We start from the raw sequence: 25,481 nt of genomic DNA on the forward strand, positions 1-25,481 counted from the left end.
ATGGCCTGTTTTCTTCTGCATATCACTCATAATGTAACTCATTATATTCCCAAATGTTTATTTTCTGTAACTGTGCCTTGCTGTTTTTTTAGTTTTTTTGTTTGTTTTCCTTACTTATGATTGTGTCTGCAAAGGCACAAAGACATAACATTTTTCCTCCCCGTCATTTCAGTATCTACCTGCCTTCGGTGACTCCAAGACTTGGTGGAAACAATGAGCCAGGCTCTCTGTATGTTTAAATAAAAGAAAGGACCCTGCAGTGACTTTCTTGCCTGAGATCCTTCCTCAGACACCTGTGGTGGAACTGCAGAGGCACTTGGCTGTGTGCAGAGTTGGAGGGGAGAAGAGTTCTGGCACAGCAGCATTACCAGAGAGCCTGAGGGCTTGGTCTGTCCTGAGCTGCTCTCTTTCACCTCCCACACTCTCCTTCAGAGCCCTTCTGTTGCTGTGAGTTCTGATTGCTCTTGTTGCTTGCTCACTGAGCAGCTGTGGGGAAGTCCTTTGTCCACAGGCCAGGGTCTCTAACACAGCTGGCTCCGTACCAGCACAGCCAGCATGAAAGGGGATCTGGCACTGAGGGCAGTGCCTGAAGGCTCAGCTCTTCTCCCACATCTCATCTCATGGATATTGCAAAGGAATGGACTCTAAGGAGGCTCCTTGCTTTGCTTGTTTCTCTGTGGGCTCAGGGCGACGAGATCAGCTGATCACCAAGGATCAGCTTTTAGGCAGGGAAGGCTGATTTTGGAATTGCCTGCTGGTGTCTGGCACCCATAGAGATGGTGACTTCACTTGCCTGTATCCACAGCATGCAATAGGTGTGAAGGCAGGCAGGTGTCTTTCTGGAGGGAAGTGGAAGTCACCAGGAGAGCCCAGGGGATTGGCAGGAACAGTGTGTGCCAGGGAGTCAACAGGGCATGGAGCCCACAGAGCATGAGCATGTCCAAGGTGGAGCCACCCAGAGGTAAGGTGCTAAATCTGGGATGGAACAGGCAAAGGAGAGCTCTGCAACTGCAGGGAACACAGCAAGCACAGAGAAAGCAGTCTGCTGAATTAGTTGTGAAACCTCTGGTGAAATTTCAAAGACTAGATTGAATGAATCACCCCAAAATGTCTCTGACATTGGAAATGAGTTGGACTCAATGAGCTTTGAGTGTCTCTTCTACGAGGGGAAGGCGAGGAGGTGAGGTAATTTGCAGATGTCAGCAGCAGGGACACTGCCACTGCCCTCCACTTTTCCACTTGCTGCTGTTAGGAATGTTTTAAAAATTTGTGTCCATAAAGAACAGTCCTGTCTGCCTCTGGGCCCTGCACTGGCAATTTAATTCTTGAACCACAGATGCAGTGTGTCCCAGTCTCCCCCTCATTCTAGTCAATTTATCAAGTCTTCAGAAAATACTCCTCAAATTTATGAACCTGTTTGCTTTTGTTATTCTGGACTTCTATTTCTAACAGTTAAAACCTTTTTTTCTGTCTTCTTTGAGATTAACTAAACACAGCTATAGGTGTGAGTGTCCCTGTGAATGGCTGGTGAAGAATGTTTTAATTACTGGTGAAGTGTCAATAAGAAAGCTATTTGTGTTTGTATGAAGTCTTTGATGTCTGGGGGTTTCAGAACAACTGATAACAACTAGTGACTGTTATGGGATACTATGCAGGCCCCTGATATCTGGCCAGGTGGCCAAGAGATTAAGAAGAAGAAAAAAAGAAGCTGAAGGACGGCTGGGAGACAAGACCTGCAGAGGATGTTCTATAAACTTGATAGGGTGCCAAAGGAGTACAAAGGGGAAGGACGAGAAAAAAACTTGGAGAGGAAGACTACGAGACTTCAGCATGAAAGACCCCTAGAGACCCCCAGAGGAGACTGATGCGTATGCTCCAGTAGGAGGGACTGGACCCCGGAAGCTAATTATAATAACCTGTTTTTTTTAGAAGTGGTAATGAATATGTATTAGTCTAGGAGCATAAAAATCAGCTGCTAGATGTAACTGGTGTGCTTCGTGGTGGAGCGGAGACTCCCGGTGCACCCAGCGCTGTTTGCTTACCTCTATTCTTTTATATTCTTTTAATAAATCCTATTTTTTATTTAATCCTAATTTGAAGGTTGAGCCATTTCTAACACTGCTTTGGGGCCATTCCAGCCTGGGCTGCTCTGCTGGGCTGGGCTGGGCTGGGCTGGGCTGGGGAGAGGACAGGGAGGTGTGTAGAGCTGGGGAGGGTCTGGGCTGTGCTGGTCTCCTGGCAAAGACAAGGAGGAGCAGCAGAGCAGGGGCTGGGCTGGGACCTTGTTCTGTGGACACCCTGGAGATGCTGCCCCAGGACAATGGTCCCAGAGCAGCCCCTCACAACCACCCTTCCCAGCACTGGGCTCTTGGCCCAGCTCACAGGTTTGGAAGGACATGGAAGGACACCAAATGACTACATCAGGAATCCACGTTTGCCTTGTCCATATGAGACGGCCCATAGTATTGGTGCAGTGAGATGAACCTGAGTGAACACAAGTGCCAGAAACTATTCTGTAAGGCTGCTATCATGTGCAGTGGGACAGACAGAGTCTCAAGGTCCCTTCTCTTTAGAGGTAAGGTCTCCTGGGAAACCAGCTAAATAAAGCAAATCAAGACAACATGACTTTCACACCAACTCCTTCTCTGTAGAGTTCTCACCATTTTCCTAAAATTCATTTCTTGATTCACTTTTCCACACAGAGATGGGCATTTCCTTCAGGATGCACTGGTGTTGCTAAATGCTACATGGGGAAACATGAGGGATTGTGCAGGGCATCCCCTGCACCCACTGCTCCTGGGGGGGGAGGACGTAGACTGGGAAGAGACCTCCTGAGCACAACAGCTCCTTGTAGCCTTGTGGATGCTGGCTGTGAGGTCATGTCTGTCCCAGCCCCTGGCTGGCCAACAGCAGGGAGGCAGAGCCTCTGGGGTCATAAAGGCCATTAGAAAGCTGCCCCCGGCAGGATGACACGTATGGGAGGCCAGGGGAAAGCCAGGAAAATAAAGTGGCAGATTGGTGGAGAGAAGACTGAAGTGGCTAAGAGAAAGGAAAGATTTGGAAGAGAGAAAAGGGTTTCAGGTAAGGGTGCTGATGCTGGAAAATATTCAAGTTTGGCAATATTTCTTACTTGCAACCTTAGGACATACATGTAGTCCTACCCAAAATGCCATCCCTCACCCTGAACAAATCCACTGCTCTAATCCCCAACATCAAATCCTACCTTGAATTCAAACTCCAAACACATCTCCCGTTACCATTAGTCTTAACCTGTTGATCATCCTAATCTCAGGCCTTTAATTTCTATTATTAAATTCACAGTTTTAATAGCAGCCCTCATCCCCGAACAAAGCAGATAATAAAACCGTAACCAAAAATCTAGCCCATACCTTAAACAGTAACTGGCTACCCAAAGCAGAACACCAAAGCCTCCCTCTAAGACTCTGCCAAATCCCTAAACCTGGAAAGCAAGATCTAATCCCTAGACCCTAACCTGAAGACCTAACTCCCAAATCCCTGCACTCCGATCATGTAATCAAATCAGGTTGGCCCCAAGAGGCTGATATAGATCTGGCCAGGTCATAGGGCTCAAGGAGATGGGTGGGGATGTTCTTCTGAGGTAGGTCACCTGTGCCTCAGGATCTCAAGAGGAGGCCCATGGCTGGGCAGGTGGGTGTTGGATTATTGTGCCTAAGGGCCTGATAGGCCGCCTTCAGGCACATGGCTGGTGTATCATAGAATCATAGAATATCCCGAGTTGGAAGGGACCCATAAGGATCATCGAGCTCAACTACTGGCACCACACAAGTCTACCCAAAAATTCAGACCATATGACTGAGAGCACTGTCCAAACCCTTCTTAAACTTCAGCAGGCTTGGTGCCGTGACTATGTCCGTGGGGAGCCTGTTCCAGTGGGCGACCACTGAAAATAATAAAATAATAAACAAAGAAAATAATTCGGCGCCTGCCCCTCCACTCTCCCTCGTGAGGAAGCTGTAGACCACGATGAGGTCTCCCCTCAGCCTCCTCTTTTCCAGGCTGAACAGGCCAAGTGACTTCAGCCGCCCCTCATACGTCTACCCCTTAGGCCCTTCATCATCTCTGTAGTCCTTCTCTGGACGCTCTCCAATAATTCCACAAAGAAACCCATGTGAACCTCACCCATAACCTAAATCTCCCCTCTTTTAGTTTAAAACCATTCCCCCTTCTCCTGTCATTAAGTGATTGAGAAAATAAAATAATAATAAAAAAACCTCCATCTTTTTAATAAGCCCTCTTTAAGTACTGAAAATTTGCAATGAGGTCACCCCGGAGCCTTCTCATCTCCAGGCTGAACATCCCCAGCTGTCCCCCGGGGGTCAGTACTGGGTCCAGTCTTGTTCAACTTATTCATCCTAGACAATGCAACAGAGTGGAACCTTAGCAAATGTGCTGAAGATACAAAACTGGGAGGAGGGGCTGATACTCCAGAAGTCTGTGCCGCCATTTGGAGGGACCTCGGTAGACTGTAGAGCAAGGCAGTGAGGAACCTCATTAAGTTCAAGAAAGGCAAGTGCAAGGTCCTTCTCCTAGGAGGAATAACCCCATGCACCAGTAGAGGTTGGGCGGTGACCTGTTATAAAGCAGCTCTGCAGAGAAGGACAAGGCAGTCCTGGTAGACAGCATGTTAGCCATGAGTCAGCAATGTTCCCTTGCACCAGCAATGTTCCCTTGGCCAAGAAGGCCAACGGTATCCTGGGGTGCATTTCAAAGAGTGTTGCCAGCAGGTCAAGAGAGGTGATCCTCCCCCTCTACTCAGCCCTGGTGAGGCCTCAACTGGAGCATTGTGTCCAGTTCTGGGCCTCCCAGTACATGGAACATGGAACTGTCCCAGTACAGGGACATGGAACTACTGAAGAGAGTCCAGAGGAGGGCTACAAAGACGATGAGGAGACTGCAGTATCTCTTATACAAGGATAGGCTGAGAGAGCGGGGCTTGTTTAGCTTGGAGAAGAGAAGTCAGAGAGGGGATGTCCCTTAGAGGGGGATGAGAGAGATATGTTATAGGGGAGTTTCATATATTTTTTTAGCTAAAGGTAAAGATCCCATGTTAGGGAAAAGGCAAAAAGGAAGGCAATATTTTTAGGAGGCATACCCTGACAAAATGTTAATACTTACATTTCCAGTCTCTGAAGTTCTCATGGAATCTATCTTATACAACGTCTGGCACCTCAGAGGTGCTGTACTTGAGAAGAAGTTAAGAGAAATCCCAACTTCTTGTACTGAAAGTTCTGGGCCCCATTTGAGCCTTAAGACAACAAACTCAGGATGAGATGTCTCAACTGAGTCCTTGTGATCTCTTGCCTCTGCTTGGGAAAATGGGATTCCTGCCAGTCACAGTCTGGGTGTTCTGCCTAAAAGTGGAAGAGGACAAGGTGATTCTTTGATGCAACTCCTCCTGATAGGAGAAATGACACTGCTGAAAGTAAGTATCACTCCTCGTCTGACGGAGGGATCATAGGGGATTGCGTCAGCCTGTTTCAAAGCTGGTTCCCTGAAGGCCCAGTGACAGACATCTCAAGGGACACAAGAGAGGGCAGGGACAGTGAGGCCTTGGGATGGAGCTCTGCAGCTGAGCTGGGCTGGGCTCCTGGGCCCAAGGGCAGCTCCTGGCAAGCGGGCAGTGCTGCAGGGAGACAGCTCTGCCCAGGAGCAGCTCCTCTGCACAGCACAGCAGGGCTGGGGGCACTGCCTGCAGGGGACAAGGGCAACTGAGAGAAGGGAAGGAGATGTTAAAGGCAGTGTGGAGGGGGGATGCTGAGAGCTCAGTGCGGGAGAAATCTTCAGAGCCCTGAACAGGGTGTCTGTCTGCAGGGCAATGCAGATGCAAGTATCCTAGGGGTCTCTTCTACAGTTGTCAGTTCCATGGCTGGTAGTCCCGAGGGATCTGTGGCTCTAAACTACAGTAATATAGGTTTCCTGGCTTATATATTGGCTTCTCCAGTGCAGAGGATGGGGCTGTTTCCTGGATCAATTATTTCCTGCCTAAGCTGTCAGAGGGGCAGGACATGAGGTTTCCTTCTCACAGGGCTGGTGGCAGGCTGTGAAGCCAGGTTGCAGGCAGGGTGCCCAGGGCCGTTGTGCCGAGCAGGGTCCATGCTGTGCCCCAGGGGCTGTGTGCTGGGGCAGGGCCTCTGCTGCCTGCCAGGCTCAGCACTCAGCCTGCAGAAGAGCTGCCCAGGGAGCTGTGGGCTGAAGCTGTGGCTGGTAGGAGCAGGGCAGGGTCCTGCTGGTGTCCAGAGGCTGCTGCCTTGGGCAGGCTGCTCACAGATCCACAGCACCCCAGGGGCAACCTTAGGCGAGAACAAAAGGAAAGACCAGCACATGCACTAACTGATGGGAAGGAAATCTCTGGTGTTTCTCATTTCTTTTACCTGCCCTGAAGGAGAGTCATGGGGCATGATAATGGAGCTGTCAGGCTGTGTCCTTCACTGAGGCTTTCAGAGCATGACACTGAAAGAGAACTGTAGGTTGATGAAGAGCCTCAGAATTTCTTTTCACACCCCTCTCCTTACAGAGAACACCAACACCACCTTTAGTGTTCCTCATGGGATTGCTGGATGTCCTGGATGGAACCTGAAAATAGAGGTGCCTCTGGCCACTGGGCACCACAGATTCATCCCAGCGCTCTTCACGGGATCTAGTAGGGCAATAGTGACTTCTGCTGAGCCCATAGAGGATCTGCCTGGACATTGAGGCACCTCAGAGAGAACAAAACAGAGCTCATAAGGAAGACACAGTGTATCTTGTTGAGGAGGAATCTCTGAAACACAGTAGCAGTTTTACTCAGACAAGGCTCACTAATGTGACTATTTTTCCTCCAGGGGAAGGCATCCATGCCCAGAGGCAGCAAATGTCCAACAGCAGCTTCCCCACAGAGTTCTTCCTCCTCCTGCCATTCGCAGACACACGCGAGCTGCAGCTCCTGCACTTCGGCCTCTTCCTGGGCATCTACCTGGCTGCCCTCCTGGGCAACGGCCTCATCCTCACAGCCATAGCCTGTGACCACCGCCTCCACACCCCCATGTACTTCTTCCTCAACTTCGCCCTCCTTGACCTAGGCACTATTACCACCACTGTCCCCAAAGCCATGGCCAACTCCCTCTGGGATACCACAGCCATTTCCTATGCAGGCTGTGCTACCCAGGTCTTTTTCTTTGTTGTCTTTGTCACAGCAGAACTTTACATACTCACCATCATGGCCTATTACCGCTACGTTGCCATCTGCAAACCCCTGCACTACCAGACAATAATGAACAGCAGGACTTGTGCCAACATGGCAGCAGCTGCCTGGGGCAGTACTATTCTCTATGCTGTGCTGCACACTGCCAATACCTTTTCCCTACCCCTCTGCCAAGGCAATGCCCTGGACCAGTTCTTCTGTGAAATCCCCCAGATCCTCAAGCTCTCCTGCTCAGTTGCCTACCTCAGAGAAGTTGGGCTTCTTGTGGGTAGTGCCTGGTTTTTTTTGGGGTGTTTTGTTTTCCTTGTGGTGTCCTATGTGCAGATCTTCAGAGTTGTGCTGAGGATCCCCTCCCATCAAGGACGGCACAAAGCCTTTTCCACATGCCTCCCTCACCTAGCTGTGGTCTCTCTGTTCATAAGCACTGCCACATTTGCCTACCTGAAACCCCCCTCCGTGTCCTCCTCCTCCCTGAATCTTTTGCTGGCAGTTCTGTACTCGGTGGTGCCTCCAGCAGTGAATCCCCTCATCTACAGCATGAGGAACCAGGAGCTGAAGGATGCAGTGTGGAAAGTGATGACTGGAGGTTTTTGAGAAGCAAATAACTGCATGTCCATTGCATATCACTCATAATGTAACTCATAATGTAACTCATTAAAGGACAAGGAAGATCTTGTTTTTTATTTTTTTTTTTTTTGCTTTTTGCTGTAATTATGTAGTGATATATTTAAAAAAAATAAAGAATTCCTTTTTCTTCCCCTTCCAGTTCACTACTGAATGTCTCATGTGACTCTGAGACTTGGTATAAAAGAGGTGTATTTAATGGGCAATTAAATATTTAATGTGTATTTAAATAAAAAGATGGTTCCTGCAGTGTCTTGCTTGCCTGAGATGCTTCCTCAGAGAAAGGTGGTGGCACTTGGCTGTGTGCAGAGGTTGAGGGGAAAAAAGTCCTGGCACAGCAGCAATGCCAGGGAGCCCCAGGGCTTGGTCTGTCCAAATCAGCTCTCCATTTCACCTCCCACACTCTCCTACGGAGCTCTTGTGTTGCTGCGAGGACTGATTGCACTTTTTACTTGCTCATCGTGCTGCTGCAGGCAGTTCTGTGTCTACAGGCAGGGACAGGCCAGCGGCACTTCTCTAACACAGCTTGCTCCATACCACCATCTCCAGTATAAAAGGGGATCTGCTCAGGGCAGTGCCTGAAAGCCCAGCTCTTCTCCCAAAGATGCTCTCACGGATATTTCAAAGGAATGGACTTGAAAGAGGCTCCTGGCTTTGTTTGTTTCTCTGTGGGCTCAGGCAGATAAGATAGGAGTCCCAGGATCATATTTTAAGCAGGGAGGGATGATTCCATTCCTGCCTGTTGGTGCCCAGCACCCATGAGATTTTGACTTCACCGGCCTGTATCCACAGCATGAAAGGCTGTCTTCCTGGGAGAGTCAGGGAGGACCAGAAGAGCAGGGGCTGTTCTTGGACCTTGTTCTCTGGACACCCTGGCAGATGCTGCCTCAGGCCAATGGTCCAAGAGCAGCCCCTTGCAACCACTGTTCCCAGCACTGGGCTCTTGCACCAGCTCACACAGATGGTTTCTTCCTCTGGATATAGACACTAAATGACTACATCAGGAGTCCATGTTTCCCTTGTCCATATGAGACTGCACCCTGTATGGGTGTGGTGATATGAACCTGAGTAAATTCAAGTGCCATAAGCTGTTCCCTAAGGGTGCCATAAATTCCAGTGGGACAGAGAGAGTCTAAAGTTCACTTCCCATTGGAGGTACGGTCCCCTAGAATACCATCTGAATAAAGCAATCCTAGTCATCATAACTGTCACATCAACTCCTTCTCTGCAGAATTTGCCTAAAACATATGTTTCCCTAAAGTATATATTCAGTTCTTGAATCACTTTCCCACACATGGGTGGGCATTTCCTTTAGGATGCAATGGTGTTGCTAAAGGCTGCATGAGGAAAACGTGAGCCTGGACATGTAGAAGACCTTCTGAAGCATGAGCTAGTTGGCAGGCAGAGTACCCGAGGGACCGTGAAGGGCATGCACCTGGTGCTCCTGGGTGGCCTGGAAAGAGGCTTCCTGAGCACAACAGCTCCTTGTGACCCTGTGGATGCTGCCTGTGAGGTCACTTCTGTCCCAGCCCCTGTCTGGACAACAGCAGGGAGGCAGAACCTCTGAGGTCATAAAGGTCTTCCCTAACATGTGCACTCAGTACTTGATAATTTTTTTGCATATTGAGGTGGTCATTTCCTTCAGGATGCCCTGAAGGAGCTGAAGAACTCCCAGGGAAATGTGAGTCCAGACATGTGGGAGGCATTCTGAAGCATGAGCTGCTCGGCCTGCAGGGTACCTGAGGAATCGTGCAGGGCATCCCCTACAGCAAATATTCCTGGATGGGCTGGGAAGAGGCCTGCTGAGCACAACACCTCCTTGTAGCCCTGTGGATGCTCACTGTGAGGTAACTTCTGTCCCAGCAGCTGGCTGGCCAACATCAGGGAGGCAGAGCCTCTGAGGTCATAAAGGCCTTCAGAAAGCTGCCCCCAACAGGGTGACACATTTGGGGAGACCAGGGGAAATCTGGGTGAATAAAGGTGGGAAATTTGGGGGAGAGAAGGGGGACTTGGCTAACAGAAAGGAAAGATCTGGAAGAGGTGAGAGGGGTTCAGGCAAGGCTGTGCTGCTGCAACACTTACTAGGAAAACATCCATGTCAAGCCCTGGCAATATTTTGAAGCAGTAACCCTAAGCCCTACTTACCCCTACATCTAAATGCTATCCCTCCCTCTGCAAGGAATCCACTACTCTTACCCCAACCTCAAACCTTGCCTGGCATGGGTTAGCCAAGTCCCAAATCCATAAGGCCTTACCGTACACTCTTAGCTCATTTCTCACCCTATTCCTCAGCCTTTCATGCCTAGCATTGAATTCCATCCTTAACATGATTCCTCAACAGAGCCCTGAAGAAAATCCCAACGTAACATAACATAGTCTCTACACTAGACACAGGCTAGAAGCCAACACAGTAAACACAGGCCTCCCTCTAATAGTCTGCCCAACCACTAACCCTGGAAGGCAAGATCTAATCCCTAAACCCTAACCTGAACACCTAATCCCCAGATCCTGCATTCTTTTGGTTTAGTCACTTAACTGAAGCAGTTTGGCCTCATGAAGCTGAGAGAAACAACCCTGCAGACACCAAGGTCAATGAAGAAATAGGGTGTGGAAGTGCTCCAGGTGGTAGAGCAGAAGTTTCCCTGCAGCCCATGGTGCACCATGTTGGCGGATCTCCACGTGGCAACTGATGGAAGACCCCATGTGGGAGCAGGTGGATGTGGCCTGAAGGAGGATGCAGTCCAGGGAGAGGATGCAGGAGAAGAGTCCAGGTCAGAACTGCGGAGAGGAGCCCAGCTCTAGGCAACCCCTTGTGATGGGGCCTTTCTTCTGAGGACAAATGTGTATTGACCCTTTGATAGATGCTGCACAGGCAAGGACAGGACTCAGGATGGCATCGCCCTTCAGGAAGGAACTACCTTTGCAATTCCCTTGAAGTGTGGAACTCCTGGCTGTGTCACAGCTTGAGCCACTGAACTGTGCAGGCAGACCAAAGTCCCACTGTGACAGAAGCAACCTCGTGCTTCCCCTGAAGCCACTCCCCTCCCAGTCTTCCTGAACTACCATTGACACCGCAGACTCAAGCAAACAGAGATACAAGGGAGTGAAAGAATGCCAGTGCTGTACAAACTCAACCACAATGATACATGATATAGCAAGTAACTGGAACACGACCTGAGCACCAGCTCATCACAAGCACCAGATTCATGCTTAGTTGATTTGAAAGGACTGAGAACAGGGCATTAGAAAAAGCATAAAAGAAAGAGTTGCATCTTAGTATGCATTCAGCCTCACCAGAAGTAGCCCTGCAGAATGACAACCCATCTGGCTGCTCATGGCTTGGCCAAGTGTACAGTTTGCTGGTTGAAGAACTTTCTGAATGGCCATGCTCAAAGAGTGAGGGAGTGAAGGGAGTTCAGTCCAGTTGGTGTCAGTTGTCCAGATGTCCAGTTTAGTCATCAGTGACATTCCCCAGGGATTCCCAGGGATTGGGTTCAGTTTTATTTAATATTTAGATCTCCGATCCGAATGAGAGGATCAAGTACACCCTCAGTATATCTGCAGATGACAAGAAGTTAGGTGGGACAGTTGATCTGCTTGAGGGTAGGAAAGCTTTGCAGAGGGATGTGGAAAGACTAGATTGATGGACTGAGTCCAATCACATGACATTCAACAATGCTTCTGCACTTGGATCATAACAACCCCATGCAGTAGCATAGGCTTGGGGAAGAGTGGCTGGAAAGCTGTCCAGAAGAAAAGCACCTGGGGATGTTGGTCAACAGCCAGCTGAACATCAGCAGCCACCACCCATCATGGACAGGGACACTGACATCTTCCAATAGATCATCTGTGCTTATGAGGTCACTGTCAGCTGAAGATCTGATAGGCCACGAGCAGGCCCATGGCAGGTGAATATCCCTGTGACAACAGTGGTGCCTGAGTAGCTGACAGGCTGAGAGCAAGGGTGGCCTGTGCTAGGTGCTGTGAGGACCCTGGTGCCTGAGAAGCCAGTAGGCCAGGAATAAGCATATGGCTTGTGTGGGTCTTTGGGAGCTTATGATGTCATGTCAGCGATGGCACCCCATGCTTGATTATTCCTGAAATCCGACAGAAGCCCCAGGCACCTGTCTACTGGTGCATCACACTACTTCATTGGGAACAGAAACCAAATAGGTGTCTATGTGGTGCTCAGGTCAGTGGTGCCTGTGGAGCTGACAGACCGCCAGCAGGCCCACAGCTCTCGTAAGAGCTTGTGAGGGCACTGTTGCCTGAGAAGATGACAGGCAGGAAGGAGACCCATGCCTGGGCAATGGACTTGTGATACCACTCTTGGCTGAGTAGCCAACAGGGCAGGAGCAGGTGCATGTCCAGATAAGTTCTTGGGAGGTCACTGGAGCCTGACTACTTCCATGGCGAGTATGCATCAGCTGCAAGGATATCAGAGAATCACAGAGTCATAGAATGGTTTGGGTTGTAGGAATTCTAGTGACCATCTAGTCCACATCCCTCTGCTACAGGCAGGGACACCTTCCATTAGGCAGCATGTGCTTATGAGGTCATGGTCAGCTGAGGAGTTGATAGGCCAGGAGCAGGCCCCTGGCCTGTGGATGTCATTTGGATGCCAGTGGTGCCTGTGTAACTAACTGGCTGAGAGCAAACATGGCCTGTTCTAGATGCTGGGAGGACCCTGGTGCCTGAGAAGCCAGGAGGCCAGGAATAAGCACATGGCTTGTGTGGGTCTGTGGGGAGGTCACTGCTGATCAATTAGCTGATAGGTCAGGGCAAGGCCCACGGATTGTACAGGTACCTGTGAGGTCACTGGTGCCTGAGGAGGTGGCAGGCCTGGAACAGGCCAAGAACTTGTGTAGGTGTTTGTGAGGTCATTGCTGTCTGAATATGGGCCAGGAGCAGGCCCATGGCATGTGAAGATGCTATGGCATCACCTGGAGCTGTGTTGGGCAGAATCATGAAACAGCCCGAGTTGGAAAGAATCAAGGATCAGTGAGTCAAACTCCAGCCACCAGCCAATAAAATAAATTACATATGTATCTAAAAAACTATACAAACTGTAAATATATTTTAAAAATAGTAAAATATATAATGTATATATTTATAAAAAATAAATCTTTTACATATGTATAATACATGTAAAATTAATGTAATGAAAAATAAATTAAAATAAGATAAAATATATAATATAATTAATATAATATATTATACTGTATAATATAACATAATACTGTATAATATAATGGAATACTTTATGTAATATAAATATATATCAAATAAAAATATAATATAGTCTATAATATAATATCGGTAATTATATATTGTAATATGAACTATATAATAATACATAAAATATATAAGAATAATATTTAATCTAATAAAATATATAAAAATATAATAATGTATAAGTAAAATATATATATTGTATATATTCATAAAAATGTGTGTTCTATTAAAAATATAAAATGTATATATATATGTATTTATATTTCTATATATATATATAATAAAGTATATGTCTGAGAGCATTGTCCAACACTTCTTGGACTGTGCCAGGCTTGGAGCTGTGAGGAGGCTGGGAGGCACCGCAGGGCCATGCCTGGGCATGGGGCCAGGAGGAAACCACCGTCTTCCTGCCCGGGCGCCATGTCACGTGGGCTGCGGTTTGTGCACCTGCAGTGGCAGGCAGGCTCCAGCTCCCGACCCGCCGCGGGGAATAACGGCCCCTGGGTGACACGCTGAGAGCCAGGGAGACGCCTGAGGCTCTGGGCTGCAGCTCTGCTGCCAGGGCAGGCCCTGGACCAGCTCTGGCTGCTGCCGGGACCCCACACAAGGCTCCCTGGGGAGGGACGGGACAGGCAGCACCCCCATAACGGGGCTCTGGCCCTGCCCAAGGGCCTTTCCCAGCTGCTGCTGCCAGCACAGAGGGGGCTTTAGCAGGGGCAGGGGCTGGTCCCTTCCCAGCCTGACAGCCCTGCTGCAGGACCAGTCCCCTGGATCCCATGGCGCAAGGATGGCCGGACAATCGCACCTTGGGCTCTTGGATGCTACAGCTTAGGAGATGCTCCGTGCTCCCACAGCAGGCTGCAAGGGGTGTCAGAGCCAGCTGCCCCCACACCCAGCCCTACCCCACGATCATCTCCCACCGCAGTGACGTGAGAGCCGCAGCGGAGCCGTCCCTCATATATGGTCATGAAGAGTGCTGGAGAAGTTCATTGGAGAGCTGGGCTGCATCGGAGGGCAGATAAGTGCCGATAACGTCTAAAAAGGTGCCTGCTGCTTCGATTGGCTCCTCCTGCAGCTGGGACAGCATCTGCACAGATATATTGCCCTCCCATTATCGCCATTGCCCTGTGGGTCCCCAGAAGCTCTAGCAGCAGGGCCGTGCTGTCAGGACAGGAGCCTCAGGATGGGGACAGAGGGACTCCTGTCCCCTTGGGTGCTGTGGCTGTTCCTCTGGGTGCAGCCTTGCAGAGGTAAGTGCCAGCTTCTCTGTTCCACAGCCTTGGGACAATGGGCAGCAGTGGGGTCATTGGGATCTCTCTGGGAGTGGGATTGTTTTCAGGCACCACTGATATGAGAGGCAGAAGGTTCTCAGTCTCTCAGCTCTGTTCTTTAATCTGTGCCTCTCTGGGTGGGAGGGGGTAATCCATTTTCATATCTTCCATGTTTTTGGCAGCCCAAGCCTGACTTCATTTCTAGACACCTTGTCCTTGGGTAACCTTTTGCGACCCCTTGTTCCCCAGCACTGTGCCTCTGGATTTGGAGGAGTCCCAGACAGTGAGGGTGGCCCTCAGTGATCTCCAGGGCACAGCCAATGTGTGGGATGCCCCAGGGGGGTTGTGTGCTGTTCCCTGCCCCTGGGACCTGGGGAAACACAGACTCCAGGAGGGCAGGTTGTGTCCCATTAACAGAAGGTGACTGGGGCATCTGCACCAAGAGGTGCTCTTCTTGGGGGCCCTAGTCAAGCACAGGGGCCAGTCTGACAGCAGGGATGGGGAAGGGACGTGGGCAGTTGGTATCCTTGTGGTCAACCCAGACAGTGGGTTTGGGAGGTGCGTGTGGCAGAAAATGGGCAATGGAAGCTGCTCAGGGGCATGGGTCTGTTTGGGGGACACTGGGATGGGGAGGAGTGGGAGCCCTGTGCAGGGCTGGGGGTTGTGTGTGGGTGGGCATGGGCAGGACAGGGGGCCACTGGGGTGGGAGGAGGTGGTGAGGGCTGTGGGGCAGCAAATGGCTCAGGAGGGCTAGAGCTGGGTACCCCCAGCCCAGCATAGCCCATGAGGAGAGGAGGAACCCCCCACTGCCCCTGAGACAGCCTATGGGGACAGGGATCCCACCCTGGGACCTGTGACTCTGCCTGGGGAGGGGTTCCTCACGGACATGCAATGTGGGGCTCAAAACTCTCCTGACCCTTCCTGTGTTGGTGTTTGAAGGGGCTGCAGAGGTGAGGCTGGCGGATGGCGGCAGTCGCTGTGCTGGGAGAGTGGAGGTGAAACACCAGGACCAGTGGGGGACCGTGTGTCATTTCTCCTGGGACATGACTGATGCTGCAGTGGTTTGTAGGCAGCTGGGCTGTGGGGTTGCTCTCAAAGCTCATTGGAATGCACACTTCGGGCCGGGATCTGGGCGCATTTGGATGAGTTATGTTGGCTGTCGTGGCACCGAGTCTGCCCTGTCTGACGGCAACCACAGGGGATGGGATCAAACATATTGCTTACACAGCTGGGATGCTGGAGTGACATGCTCAGGTAAGGACTGAACTTGTTCCCTACCTCTGGGATGAGGACACTTCTAAGGGACCTGGCTGTGACCTCAGGAAGCAACAAGTGGAGACCAGAACATGGCTCTTTGTGTCAAGTTTTATTCTGAGCTGGAGTACAAGGGACACTTGTACACTGCTGGTGTCCCTTGTCCCTGGGGAAAGCCCAGTGGGAGCACACCCAGCCTGGCCCTGAAGCTGGAGCAGCCAAGCCTGGGGAGGTGCCCGGGGCTGGGAGAGGAAAGCCCTCACCCTTCCGCACTGTGCTGCCTGGTTCCCATCTTTCTTCTCCCACTCACCCAGGCCCTGTCTGGCAGGCTGGTCCCTATGCCAGGGGAATCTAGAGCAGCTCCCCCAGCCACCAGCAGCCTCAGGGAAGGGCGTGCAATGGCCCAGGACTTTTGGGGTTGTACCCCCAGCAGACACGAGAACCTCAGCCAAAGCAGAGGGGCTGCTCAGAGGGCAGGAGCACTGGGCTTGGGCAGACAAGCAGGGTGGCAAGTGACACCTTGCTCCTGTCCTGGGGTCACCCCATGAGAGCCAGCCCCCAGAGACACAGGCCCTCCAGGCAGTGCTCAGCCTCTCCTGCCTGCCCTGTGCCCCAGGGGCTGTGCCAGCACCTCCTGGCTCTCCTCTCTGCCTGCCCTCACACCAGGAGCTTGTGTCAACCCAGGGCTGCTCTCTGCCTGCTTTCCTGACCCATGCATGGTAGGTGGCTGGGGACATGCATGCCCATCACCACACTGTCCCTACCGGAGGACCCCCCTTTGCGGAGGATCCCCTGAAGTGCCCCATCTAACAAGAGCTCCCCAAGAGCCCTACCATTCCCTGGGAACAGGGGGGCTTTTTGGCAGATCCAAGAATTTCTTGTAACTGGCTTGAGCCTTGTGGGACACAGCAGGCTGAAGTAGCCCTGAGTTCCTGAGCCTGTTTCCCTGGGCTCACGTGCTGCAGGTGTTGCTGTGCTGGGTCTGGGGCCAGGCAGCCCAGGGGCTCCGGGCAGCAGCAGTTTGAACAGTGCCTGTGGCTGGGGGCTGGGAGAGAGGGCAGCCCATGGGTGCTGGGCTGGATTCTGAGGATCAGCAGGGGGGCCGTGATGTGTTTGTGCCATCAGTACCCTCTGAGAGCTGCTGGGCTGGCCGTGGGGCTCTGCATGTGGCTGCCTTAGGGATGAGGTGGGCATGGAAATGCCAGAGGGCTCTGGGAACTCACAGGTCTCCTTGGTTGCTCCAGGATTTGTGCGGCTGGTCGGAGGGGACAGCCCCTGCTCAGGAAGTGTGGAGGTCTACGACAGGGACCAGTGGAAAGCTGTCTGTCACTCCCACTTTGATGACAAAGCTGCCGAGGTGGTGTGCAGGGAGATGCAGTGTGGCACAGCCCTGTCTGTCCATGGGGCAGCTCAGCTGGGAGAAGGGGCCGGTCCTGTCTGGGACAGAGAGCTGCAGTGTGTGGGGAATGAATCCGTCCTCTCCTTCTGTCCCACGGGGGCTCCGAAGGACAAGGCCTGCACCCAAAGCAATGGCACTCATGTCACCTGCACACGTAAGGACTCGGGGTGGTATGGTGCCCGTGGGGGTTGTGGTGGGGGCAGGAGAGCAGGGTGGGCACTGGGCTGTGCTGGGTGGGGGACAGGTGGGGTGAGGTGGTGGTCTGCGGCCCTAAAATTAGAGCGCTGCAGGAGGAGAAAGGCACGCTGTCCCTTCGTCCTTTCCTGCAGATCCTGTGGGAGCAAGAGCACAAATGTGGCCTCTCTCACCCTCCTTTGTCCTTGAGTACACAGGGTTCAGGCTGGTGAACGGCAGCACAGCGTGTGAGGGCAGGGTGGAGGTGGAGGTGCTGGGGACGTGGGGGACCATGTGTGCCTCCCGCTGGGACCTCTCGGACGCCCACGTTCTCTGTCGGCACCTCGGCTGTGGCTTTGCTGAGTCCATTCCTGGAGGAGGGCATTTTGGGAGAGGAACCGGCCCCGTCTGGAGAGACTCGTTCCACTGTGACGGGACTGAAGCCCACCTGGGGCAGTGCCCGGTGACTGCCCTGGGGGCCTCGCCGTGCTCCCAGGAGAACGCTGCTGCTGTCATTTGCTCAGGTGAGTGCTGGGCAGTACTGCAAAGTCCATTTGCCCCTGGTGTGTGACACGGCCACCCACAGCTTTGCACCCCATGGCAGCACCAGGCTGAATTTCTGCTCTCATCAGGCCTGGCTCGCAACATGTCTGTACGGTTGGTGGCCGGAGGGAGCCGGTGTGATGGGCGCGTGGAAGTCTTCCAGCACGGGACGTGGGGCAGAGTCCTGGATGAGCAGTGGGACACGCAGGAGGCCAGAGTGGTGTGCCGGCAGCTGCAGTGCGGAGAGGCAGAGGCAGCCTACACCCCCGTGAGGGCTGAGCGAGGACCAGGACCTGTGGGGCTGCGTGGGGTGCGGTGTGCAGGGCACGAGGCTGACCTGAGCCTCTGCAACACCTCCCTGCCTGAGAGCATGCCAACAACAGGGATCATGGAGGACGTGGGGGTCGTGTGCTGGGGTGAGTGGTGCTGCACGTCCCCCAGGTGTGGGGTCAGGAGGGCAGCCAGCCCCTGAGGGTCGGGGTTCTCCCTGCTGCAGGGAGCCGGCGGGTCCGGCTGGTGGACGGGGCCGGGCGCTGTGCCGGGAGAGTGGAGATCTACTACCAGGGGCGCTGGGGCACCGTCTGCGATGACGCCTGGGACCTGGCCGACGCCGCCGTCGTTTGCCGCCAGCCGGGCTGCGGAGGGGCCCTGGAGGCAGCCGGCTCTGCTCGGTTTGGGGAGGGCTCCGGGCAGATCTGGCTGGATGGCGTCAACTGCTCCGGGGCCGAAGCTGCTCTCTGGGACTGCCCTGCCGAGGCCTGGGGGCAGCACGACTGCAGGCACAAGGAGGACGCGGGAGTCATCTGCTCAGGTCTGTGCTGGGAATGTGGTTGGCAGCTGGGGCCTTGGAATCTGGGGTGAGGGTACAGCCAGGTAGGGCCAAGGCCATCAGTGTCTGACATCCAAGGACGTCCCTGGGGCCTTTCCTCCTTCCAGAGTTCATGGCCTTGAGGCTGGAGAACAACGACGGCTGCTCTGGGCGCCTGCAGGTTTTCTACAACGGGACGTGGGGCAGCGTTTGCTCCAACTCCATGACCACCGAGACGGTGTCACTGGTGTGCAAGGAGCTGGGCTGCGGGAATGAGGGGGAACTGGAAACAGATTCTAACTATGCCAAGCTGTCTGGCACCGCATGGCTGGATCACGTGGAGTGTGGGAAGAGCAACAGCTCCTTCTGGAAGTGTCCCTCTGCTCCCTGGAATCCGCAGTCGTGTAATGACCTCCGAGAAGAGGCCAATATCACCTGCAATGGTAAATCTGAGCCATCAAGGCACCAGGTCCTGTTCCCCACTGGGTATGGTGAAATGCAGAGAAGGAACCCAGAGGGGCTTTGATTTCCTGCATTAGACCCTATTGCTACTGCTGCACAAAGGTGACTTCAGCTCTTGGAGCAACCCATGTCCACCACCAGCAGCAAACAGCCGGGCTGCCAGCAGCTCCTTGGGGGATGCAGAGGCAACTCCAGGCAAGGTCTCAGAGGAGACCATGCAGGGCTTTCAGGAGTCCCCCCTCCTGAGACAGCCTCCTGCTTCTCTGTGAACCGGGGACCCTCTGGGGCCGAGCACATGGGTCTCCCCTGCAGTGCCGTGTGTGTCCCCTGAGTGAACAGGGTTCTGCTGCTGCCCTGACCCAGCATGGGGACGTGTGAGCAGAGGTCAGCTCTGCTCGCTTCTGCACAACCCCTAGAGCAGCCCTTTTCATCCCAACTTCTCTTTCCTTTGGGACATGGACAGAAAGGCCGCAGGTGGCTGCATGCCCCAACTCCACCAGGTGCACAGGTAGGGAGCTGCCCCTGCACGTGCCCTCCTCACCTGGCAGGGCTCTCCCAGCTGTCCCGGTGCCATGGGAGGTCTCTGCCTCCCCAGACAGGGAGAAGATCCGCGCCGTGGGAGGCAAGGACGGCTGCTCGGGCAGAGTGGAGATCTGGCGCTGTGTGACAATGCCTGGGACATGTGGGACGCCGAGGTGGTGTGCAGGCAGCTGGGCTGTGGCCCCGCGGTCTATGCCCTGGGCCAGGCTGCTGCTGGAGAGGGGATGGGCCCCATGTGGCTGATGGAGTGCAGGGGGACGGAGCTGTCTCTGCAGGACTGCTGAGCCCAGCCAGGGAACAGTGGTGCCTGCCAGCATAAGGCAGACGTGGCTGTGCATTGCTCAGGTGAGCAGTGGGGCTGGGAGACATGGCTGGGGGTTTGGCAAGGAGCTGGCTTGGGTGTCTGCCCTGCTGGATCCTGGCATGGCCCCGCTGCTGGCCTGAGCAAGGGTGTCCCTGCAGAGTGGGGGGCTGGTGGCAGGTGGGGAGCAGCCTCAGTGGGGCTGGATGTCCCAGCAAATCCCCTGGGCTGCCAGCACTGTCCTGTGAGCAGCCCAGAGCAGTGGAGCTGGACCCTGTCCCTGCCACCCTGCCCAGCCCCACAGTAGGGACAATTCAGGTGGCAAATTTTGGGGTCGTTTGCCAGGGAGGCTGCCTGGTGCCCAGCTCTCCTTCTTCTCCCCTACAGCTGCACCCAGGACAGCAACATCCCCCCCACAAGCAGGTAAGCTGTCCTTCCCCAGGGCTGGGTCTGTCCATGGACAAGCTGTGACCCACAGCCAAGGGAAGGGGCTCCTTGCTGGGCTGTGAGACTCCCAGGAGGTCGAAGGAGCTGGGAGAAGTCTGTGATGTACCCAGCAGGGTGGGAGCTGCCCCATCACCCAACCCTGTCTCCCCCAGACCCTGCTGCCTTCTGTGGTCAGCAGTGCCTTGTCCCACCCCCAACCTCTCCCTTGTCTGATGCTGCCCCTGCCATGTTCCTGCCCATGCAGATCCCCCACGGGGCCGTCCGACCACCATCAGTGATAGACTCTCGGTGCCTGTCATCATCTGCATCATCCTGGGGGCCCTCCTCTGCCTGCTCCTGGCCCTCCTGGCTGGGCAGGTGCAAAGCGCCAGGGCTTGGCGCAGAGGTGGGTCCTTCCCCAGTGGTCCTGGGGGGGAGATGCCTCCTGGCAGGGCTGGGGGTGTTGGTGTCCTGGGGCACAGAAACAGAGCCGTGTGCTGCCTCCTGCCCCATGTGCTGCCCCACTGACTGACAGACCATGGGGCACCAACATCAAGGGATGGAGAGAGCCCAGACCCTGAGGCATCAGTTCTGGGGTGAGGAGAGAAATGTGAGAGCTGGGCTGGGTGAGACGGGGAGGATGCACTGCTGGCAGTGATGTGGTCCACACCAGCAGGAGGAGCATGGGGCAGCGGAGTCCATCACCGTGGTGTCAGCCACCCTCCAGCAGGGCACGGGTTGTGCTATTGATGTGTGGGGAAGAGATGGAGCAGCTCCATGGGGAGGAGAAATAGGGAAATTGGTGCAGGGTCTGCACTGGGACATGACCCGGGGACCAAAGGGGCACAAGAGCTGTCTCCAAAGGGATGGTGCAGGGCTGACTCTGCCCCAGACCATCTCCATTTGGGATGCTGCCCTCCCTGGGGATGTGGCTGCAGTGCCAACACAACACAGTGGGGCTGTGCTGTGGGGACAGCCCTGTGCTGGCCCCGATAATGGGGCTGGGGGAGCCCAGTGGGGTCCTGTCCCTCTCTGCCCATCCCCAGACCAGCTCTGCCTCTGTCCCCAGGCTCCGGGAGAGCTGGGGAGCCCTTCCCTGAGGCCGTGTACGAGGAGATCGCTTACAGCCTGGCGTGGGAGAAGCAGCTAAGGTTCAGTCTCTCAGGTGGGTGCAGGTCCCTGTGGAGGCACATCTGTGGGGCCCTTTCTCCCTGCCCCAGACCAGGGCTGTGTCCTGCAGCTCCTGCCCATGGTCCCCAAAATCGCTGGGCTGTGGGGATTTTGGGAGAGCATCCAGGTGCTGAGCCCCAAAGAGGAGCTTCCTCCTCACCAGCTCTGCCCATCCCAGAGGGGACAGCCCCTCTCTGCTTGTCCCTGCACCTTATCGCGAGCCAAGGACTAAGCAAAGGGCTGTCCCAGGGCAGCTCTGGGAACCTCTCTGGGAAGTGCCTTGTCCCAAGGGAACTGGTCTCCTTCTCATGCACCCCCAGCTCTGTGGGTGCCCATCCCCAGCAGTGCTGACCACAAGATGGGGCAGCAGGGCTCATCCTACAGCAACCGCTACAGCTCTCTGCAGGCTCCTTTTCAGAGGGGTCCCTGACCCAGCTGCAGCCCTACCCCAGTCACATGAGGATGAGGATGGTCTGGGGCCACATCCAGGGTTAAGAGGTGGGGGGTGGAGGAAGGGCTCCATATCTTCTCCCTGCAAACAGACCAGATGGACAGCAGTGCCACCGAGTGTTATCATCAGAGCTGGAAGCATGAAGGCTCTGCTGTGACCCTGACACCAGCAGCATGTCAGCCCTGTGTCCCCACACACTCTCCCATCCTCTGCTCTGCAGAACATCTCTTCTCATTGCCACCACCTTCCCTCTCCTTTCAGATGTCCCTGTCCTGCCCGGAGGTTACCCAGCAGATGGCTATGATGATGCTGGGGAGGTTTCTGACCCTGGGGAGGATCCTGTCCCTGGGCAGGGGGACTGGGAAGTGCCCAGGACACCAGAGGAAGGAGATAGGCACAGGGATGCAGTCACAGGTGAGAGGGCAATGCAGCACTGCCACTTCCTAGGTGCCAACCCCAGGCCTAGGAGAATCCATGCCATATTGAAAGCCTGACCATCCATGGAGAACCTGTCCTTGGAGATTTTGTGGGGGCTGGGAGATTGGGCCGAGTGTCTCAGGCTGGTGAGGATGAGGAAGGTGATAAACAGCCCCGAGGGGCCCCCCACAGGCCCAACCACAGCAGCCTGCCTTGATGCTTACAGGGGGAAGCCTGCACTCCTGGAGAAGTGCTGGGGTCCCTGGAGCTGAGGGAGACACCTCGTCACCTTTCCTGGGGACCATGGGCTATGACGATGTTGAAGAGGTGTCTCTGGCATGTCCCCATGAGGACACCCAGGATGTGACACCAGAGCTCCCTGCACAAGAGTTCCAGGGCCCCAGGCCAGCAGAGCCCAGCCCTGCTGAGCAGCTGGGTGCAGCCGGGAGGGAGGAAAGCTCAGTGCCACTGGGAGAGCCGTGAGTGCCAGGGAACAGTCTCCCTTTTCCAGTAGTCAGCAGACGCACATGGGTATTTGCCCTCTTGGTATTCCCCTGTTTTTATGCTGTGTGCTGGTATTTGTTCATATTAAAACCCCCTGTGGGCTTTGTCCCAGATCCTGTGCTTCCCTGACCATGTATCCAGACGTCTTCCCGAGGCTGATCAAGGGGAGCAGAGCTGGGAAACACAGCAGTTGGGGAGGGTCTCATCTTAGAGCCAGCAGGATCAGTGTCTGGCTGTGGGGTTGACAGAGCCCCTGGTCCCTGGACACTATTCCTACTGACAGAGACATTTCCATCCTGCCAGCCACAGGCAGTTGTCGCGTTAAGGGCTGTAGCTGATTAACCTTTACGGGCCCAGTCGGATTCAGGGTACTGAACCAGTCAGACATTCACCAACAACACATTAACAGTCTGGGGGTCCGTTCAGACATTCACCAACAACGCATTAACGGTCTGGGGGTCTGGTTAGATTCAGAACACTGAACTATCACGGATAACCACCCTTACCCTAGTTGCACTTAATGAGAGCTATCACAACGCAGTCAAGTATGGTTTATTACAGCAACAGATAACCAGGTTCTTTTGGATTGCCGGTGATAGTGACTGTCTGCAAAAGCAAGCTAGCGTGCATGAAATATTCAGGTGTTACAGGTGTTACAGGTGCACAGCCTAGAAATAAATGCATTAAAAGGATCAAAGACTCTAGAGAGATTTATAAGCAAGTATTCAGATCTCACCCAAAGGCGTCCCAATGAGGGGAGAAGAGAGGCTCAGCCTGTCGACTGATCCCAGGAGTCAGGAGGTCCTAAGGATGTTGTATTTCCTTGGGATGGTATCTCCCCTGATGGTGGTATCTTCCCTGACATCCCCTATTTCTTGGGCCAATTTATATTATTTTCTATCCTTTAGGTGGAACTTGAGTGGCTCTAGTCAAGCATATCTTAGTTATGATTGGTGTAAAGTTCTCCCGTCTCCGTTTAAAGTAATAGGCTCCGAGAAAATCAGAGCGCATGCTCAGTGAGGGGTGGTCGCACCTTGGAGGCGGGTAGCTTTTGGGATGGAGGTGTGTTTTAGTATTATAATGATATTATAATGAGCAAAAAGTACACTAGGGTACAGCATTTGTCAAAACATGACAGGTCTTTGGCTTAGGGTGGCAAAAAGTGCAGCTTTGTGCACAAGAACAACCGAGGCCCCACCTGATTACAGAGCCTAGCCGTGGTGTCTCCACTCCACTCTACGCTCCGTGCTGTTCCGTAGAGCTAGCACACCAAGTTTCCCCAGCGCGATAGCATCTAAGGTTGGGAGCCTAGGGAACGCTCAGGTAATGCAGCTATGCCCTACCCTGAAAGCCTCTTCAATGCTGTACCTTTTCCTTAAAAATGGGAATGTTAGTTTTATTTTCCTAGTTACTTCAGGCAATTACAACACACTAATATCTAATCCAAATCTCCCTTCTTTTAGTTTAAAACCATTCCCCCTTAGAATCATAGAAGGGACCCCCAAGGATCATCAAGTCCATCTGCCTTTGTCCAGTCACTGCCTGCCTGAGCATAAAGTTGCTCTCAATCTTTTTTAAAAGCCCCCTTTAAGAACTGAAAAGTTGCAATAAGGTCACCCCTGAGCCTTCTCTTCTCCAAGCTCAACATCCCCAGCTCCCTCAGCCTTTCTTTACAATCGAGGTGCTCCAGCTCTTTGATCATCCTCAGGGCTCTTCTTTGGATACGCTCTAACAGATCTGTGTCCTTCTTGTGCTGTGGGCTCCAGACCTGCATGCAGCACTCCCAGTGAGGCCTCACAAAGGCAGAGCAGAGGGGGGCAATCCCCTCCCTCCCCTGCTGGCCACGCTGCTTTTGATGTAGCCCAGGAGGCAGTTGGTCTTCCGGGCTGCAAGCACGCACTGCTGGCTCATGTCGAGCTGCTCATCCAACAGAACCCCCAAATCCCTCTCCACAGGGCTGCTGTCAGGGAGTTCTTCTTGTGTCTGGTATTGCTCTGACACAGGTGCAGCACCTTCTGTTTGGACTTGTTGAACCCAGGCACCCCCTGGCACCAAACCTCCCGCTGGGAGCAGCTGCAGAGCTGCAGGCCTGCGGCTGGGCAGCACGCGCTGTCAGGGGGAGTGCAGCAGTGGGGCCGGGCACCTGGGGAGGGGAGCGCCAAGACGAACACCCCAGCCCTACTGGCAAAGGGTGGCATCACCGTGCCCCAACCCCACCAGACCTCACAGCGGGCATGCGAGGAGGTGGTGGGCACAGCAGCAGGAAGAGGGGGAGATGGCAGCAGGGGTGTGGATGGCAACACCAAATAAAATGTTAGCAACACTGAGACTTTATATATATATGATTTATTTTCTACATTGTATAAATTTGTTTCCTGAGGGCCTTCTGTGTGCCCCATCTGATGGCCCGGCCCTGTTGTTGCCAGCTCCTGGGGCGCTGCCCTAGTGTTGCCGGCGGGGTGGCCTCTTCTTGGCTGCTGGAGAAGAGGCCTGGGAGGTGGGGGCCCTCCTCTTCAGGGCTTGCCGGGGCCCCCTTTGGGGATGGTCCCTGCCCTGGTCTGCTGTGGAGGGTCCAGGCACAGCCTCCGGTGTCTCCTCCTGGGGCGCTTCTTGGTTCCCTGGGTCCTGAACCAGGCTGGAGGGGGGGAGGCTGGGACCCCCTGGAAGGGCAGCACTGGAG

At 53.8% G+C, this 25,481-nt stretch overlaps 2 protein-coding genes across 2 annotated transcripts; both read left to right on the top strand.

The window, feature by feature from the left end:
• Positions 1–6,892: 6,892 nt before the first annotated feature.
• On the top strand, positions 6,893–7,816 carry LOC311216387 (olfactory receptor 14C36-like; the record flags this gene model as incomplete). Its single annotated transcript, XM_084297930.1, has 1 exon — positions 6,893–7,816. One exon carries the CDS (start codon positions 6,893–6,895, stop codon positions 7,814–7,816), a length of 924 nt encoding a protein of 307 aa, XP_084154056.1.
• An 8,982-nt stretch (positions 7,817–16,798) lies between these two features.
• Positions 16,799–23,176, top strand: LOC311216388 (scavenger receptor cysteine-rich type 1 protein M130-like; the record flags this gene model as incomplete). The annotated part of the gene is made up of 9 exons (XM_084297931.1): positions 16,799–17,159; positions 17,398–17,703; positions 17,812–18,138; positions 18,219–18,533; positions 18,659–18,973; positions 20,525–20,665; positions 21,329–21,424; positions 22,101–22,294; positions 23,159–23,176. 9 exons carry the CDS (start codon positions 16,799–16,801, stop codon positions 23,174–23,176), a joined length of 2,073 nt encoding a protein of 690 aa, XP_084154057.1.
• Positions 23,177–25,481: the final 2,305 nt, after the last annotated feature.

The sequence above is a fragment of the Netta rufina genome, assembly GCF_964035555.1.
Source record: "Netta rufina genome assembly, chromosome: 18".
Lineage (NCBI taxonomy): Eukaryota > Metazoa > Chordata > Aves > Anseriformes > Anatidae > Netta > Netta rufina.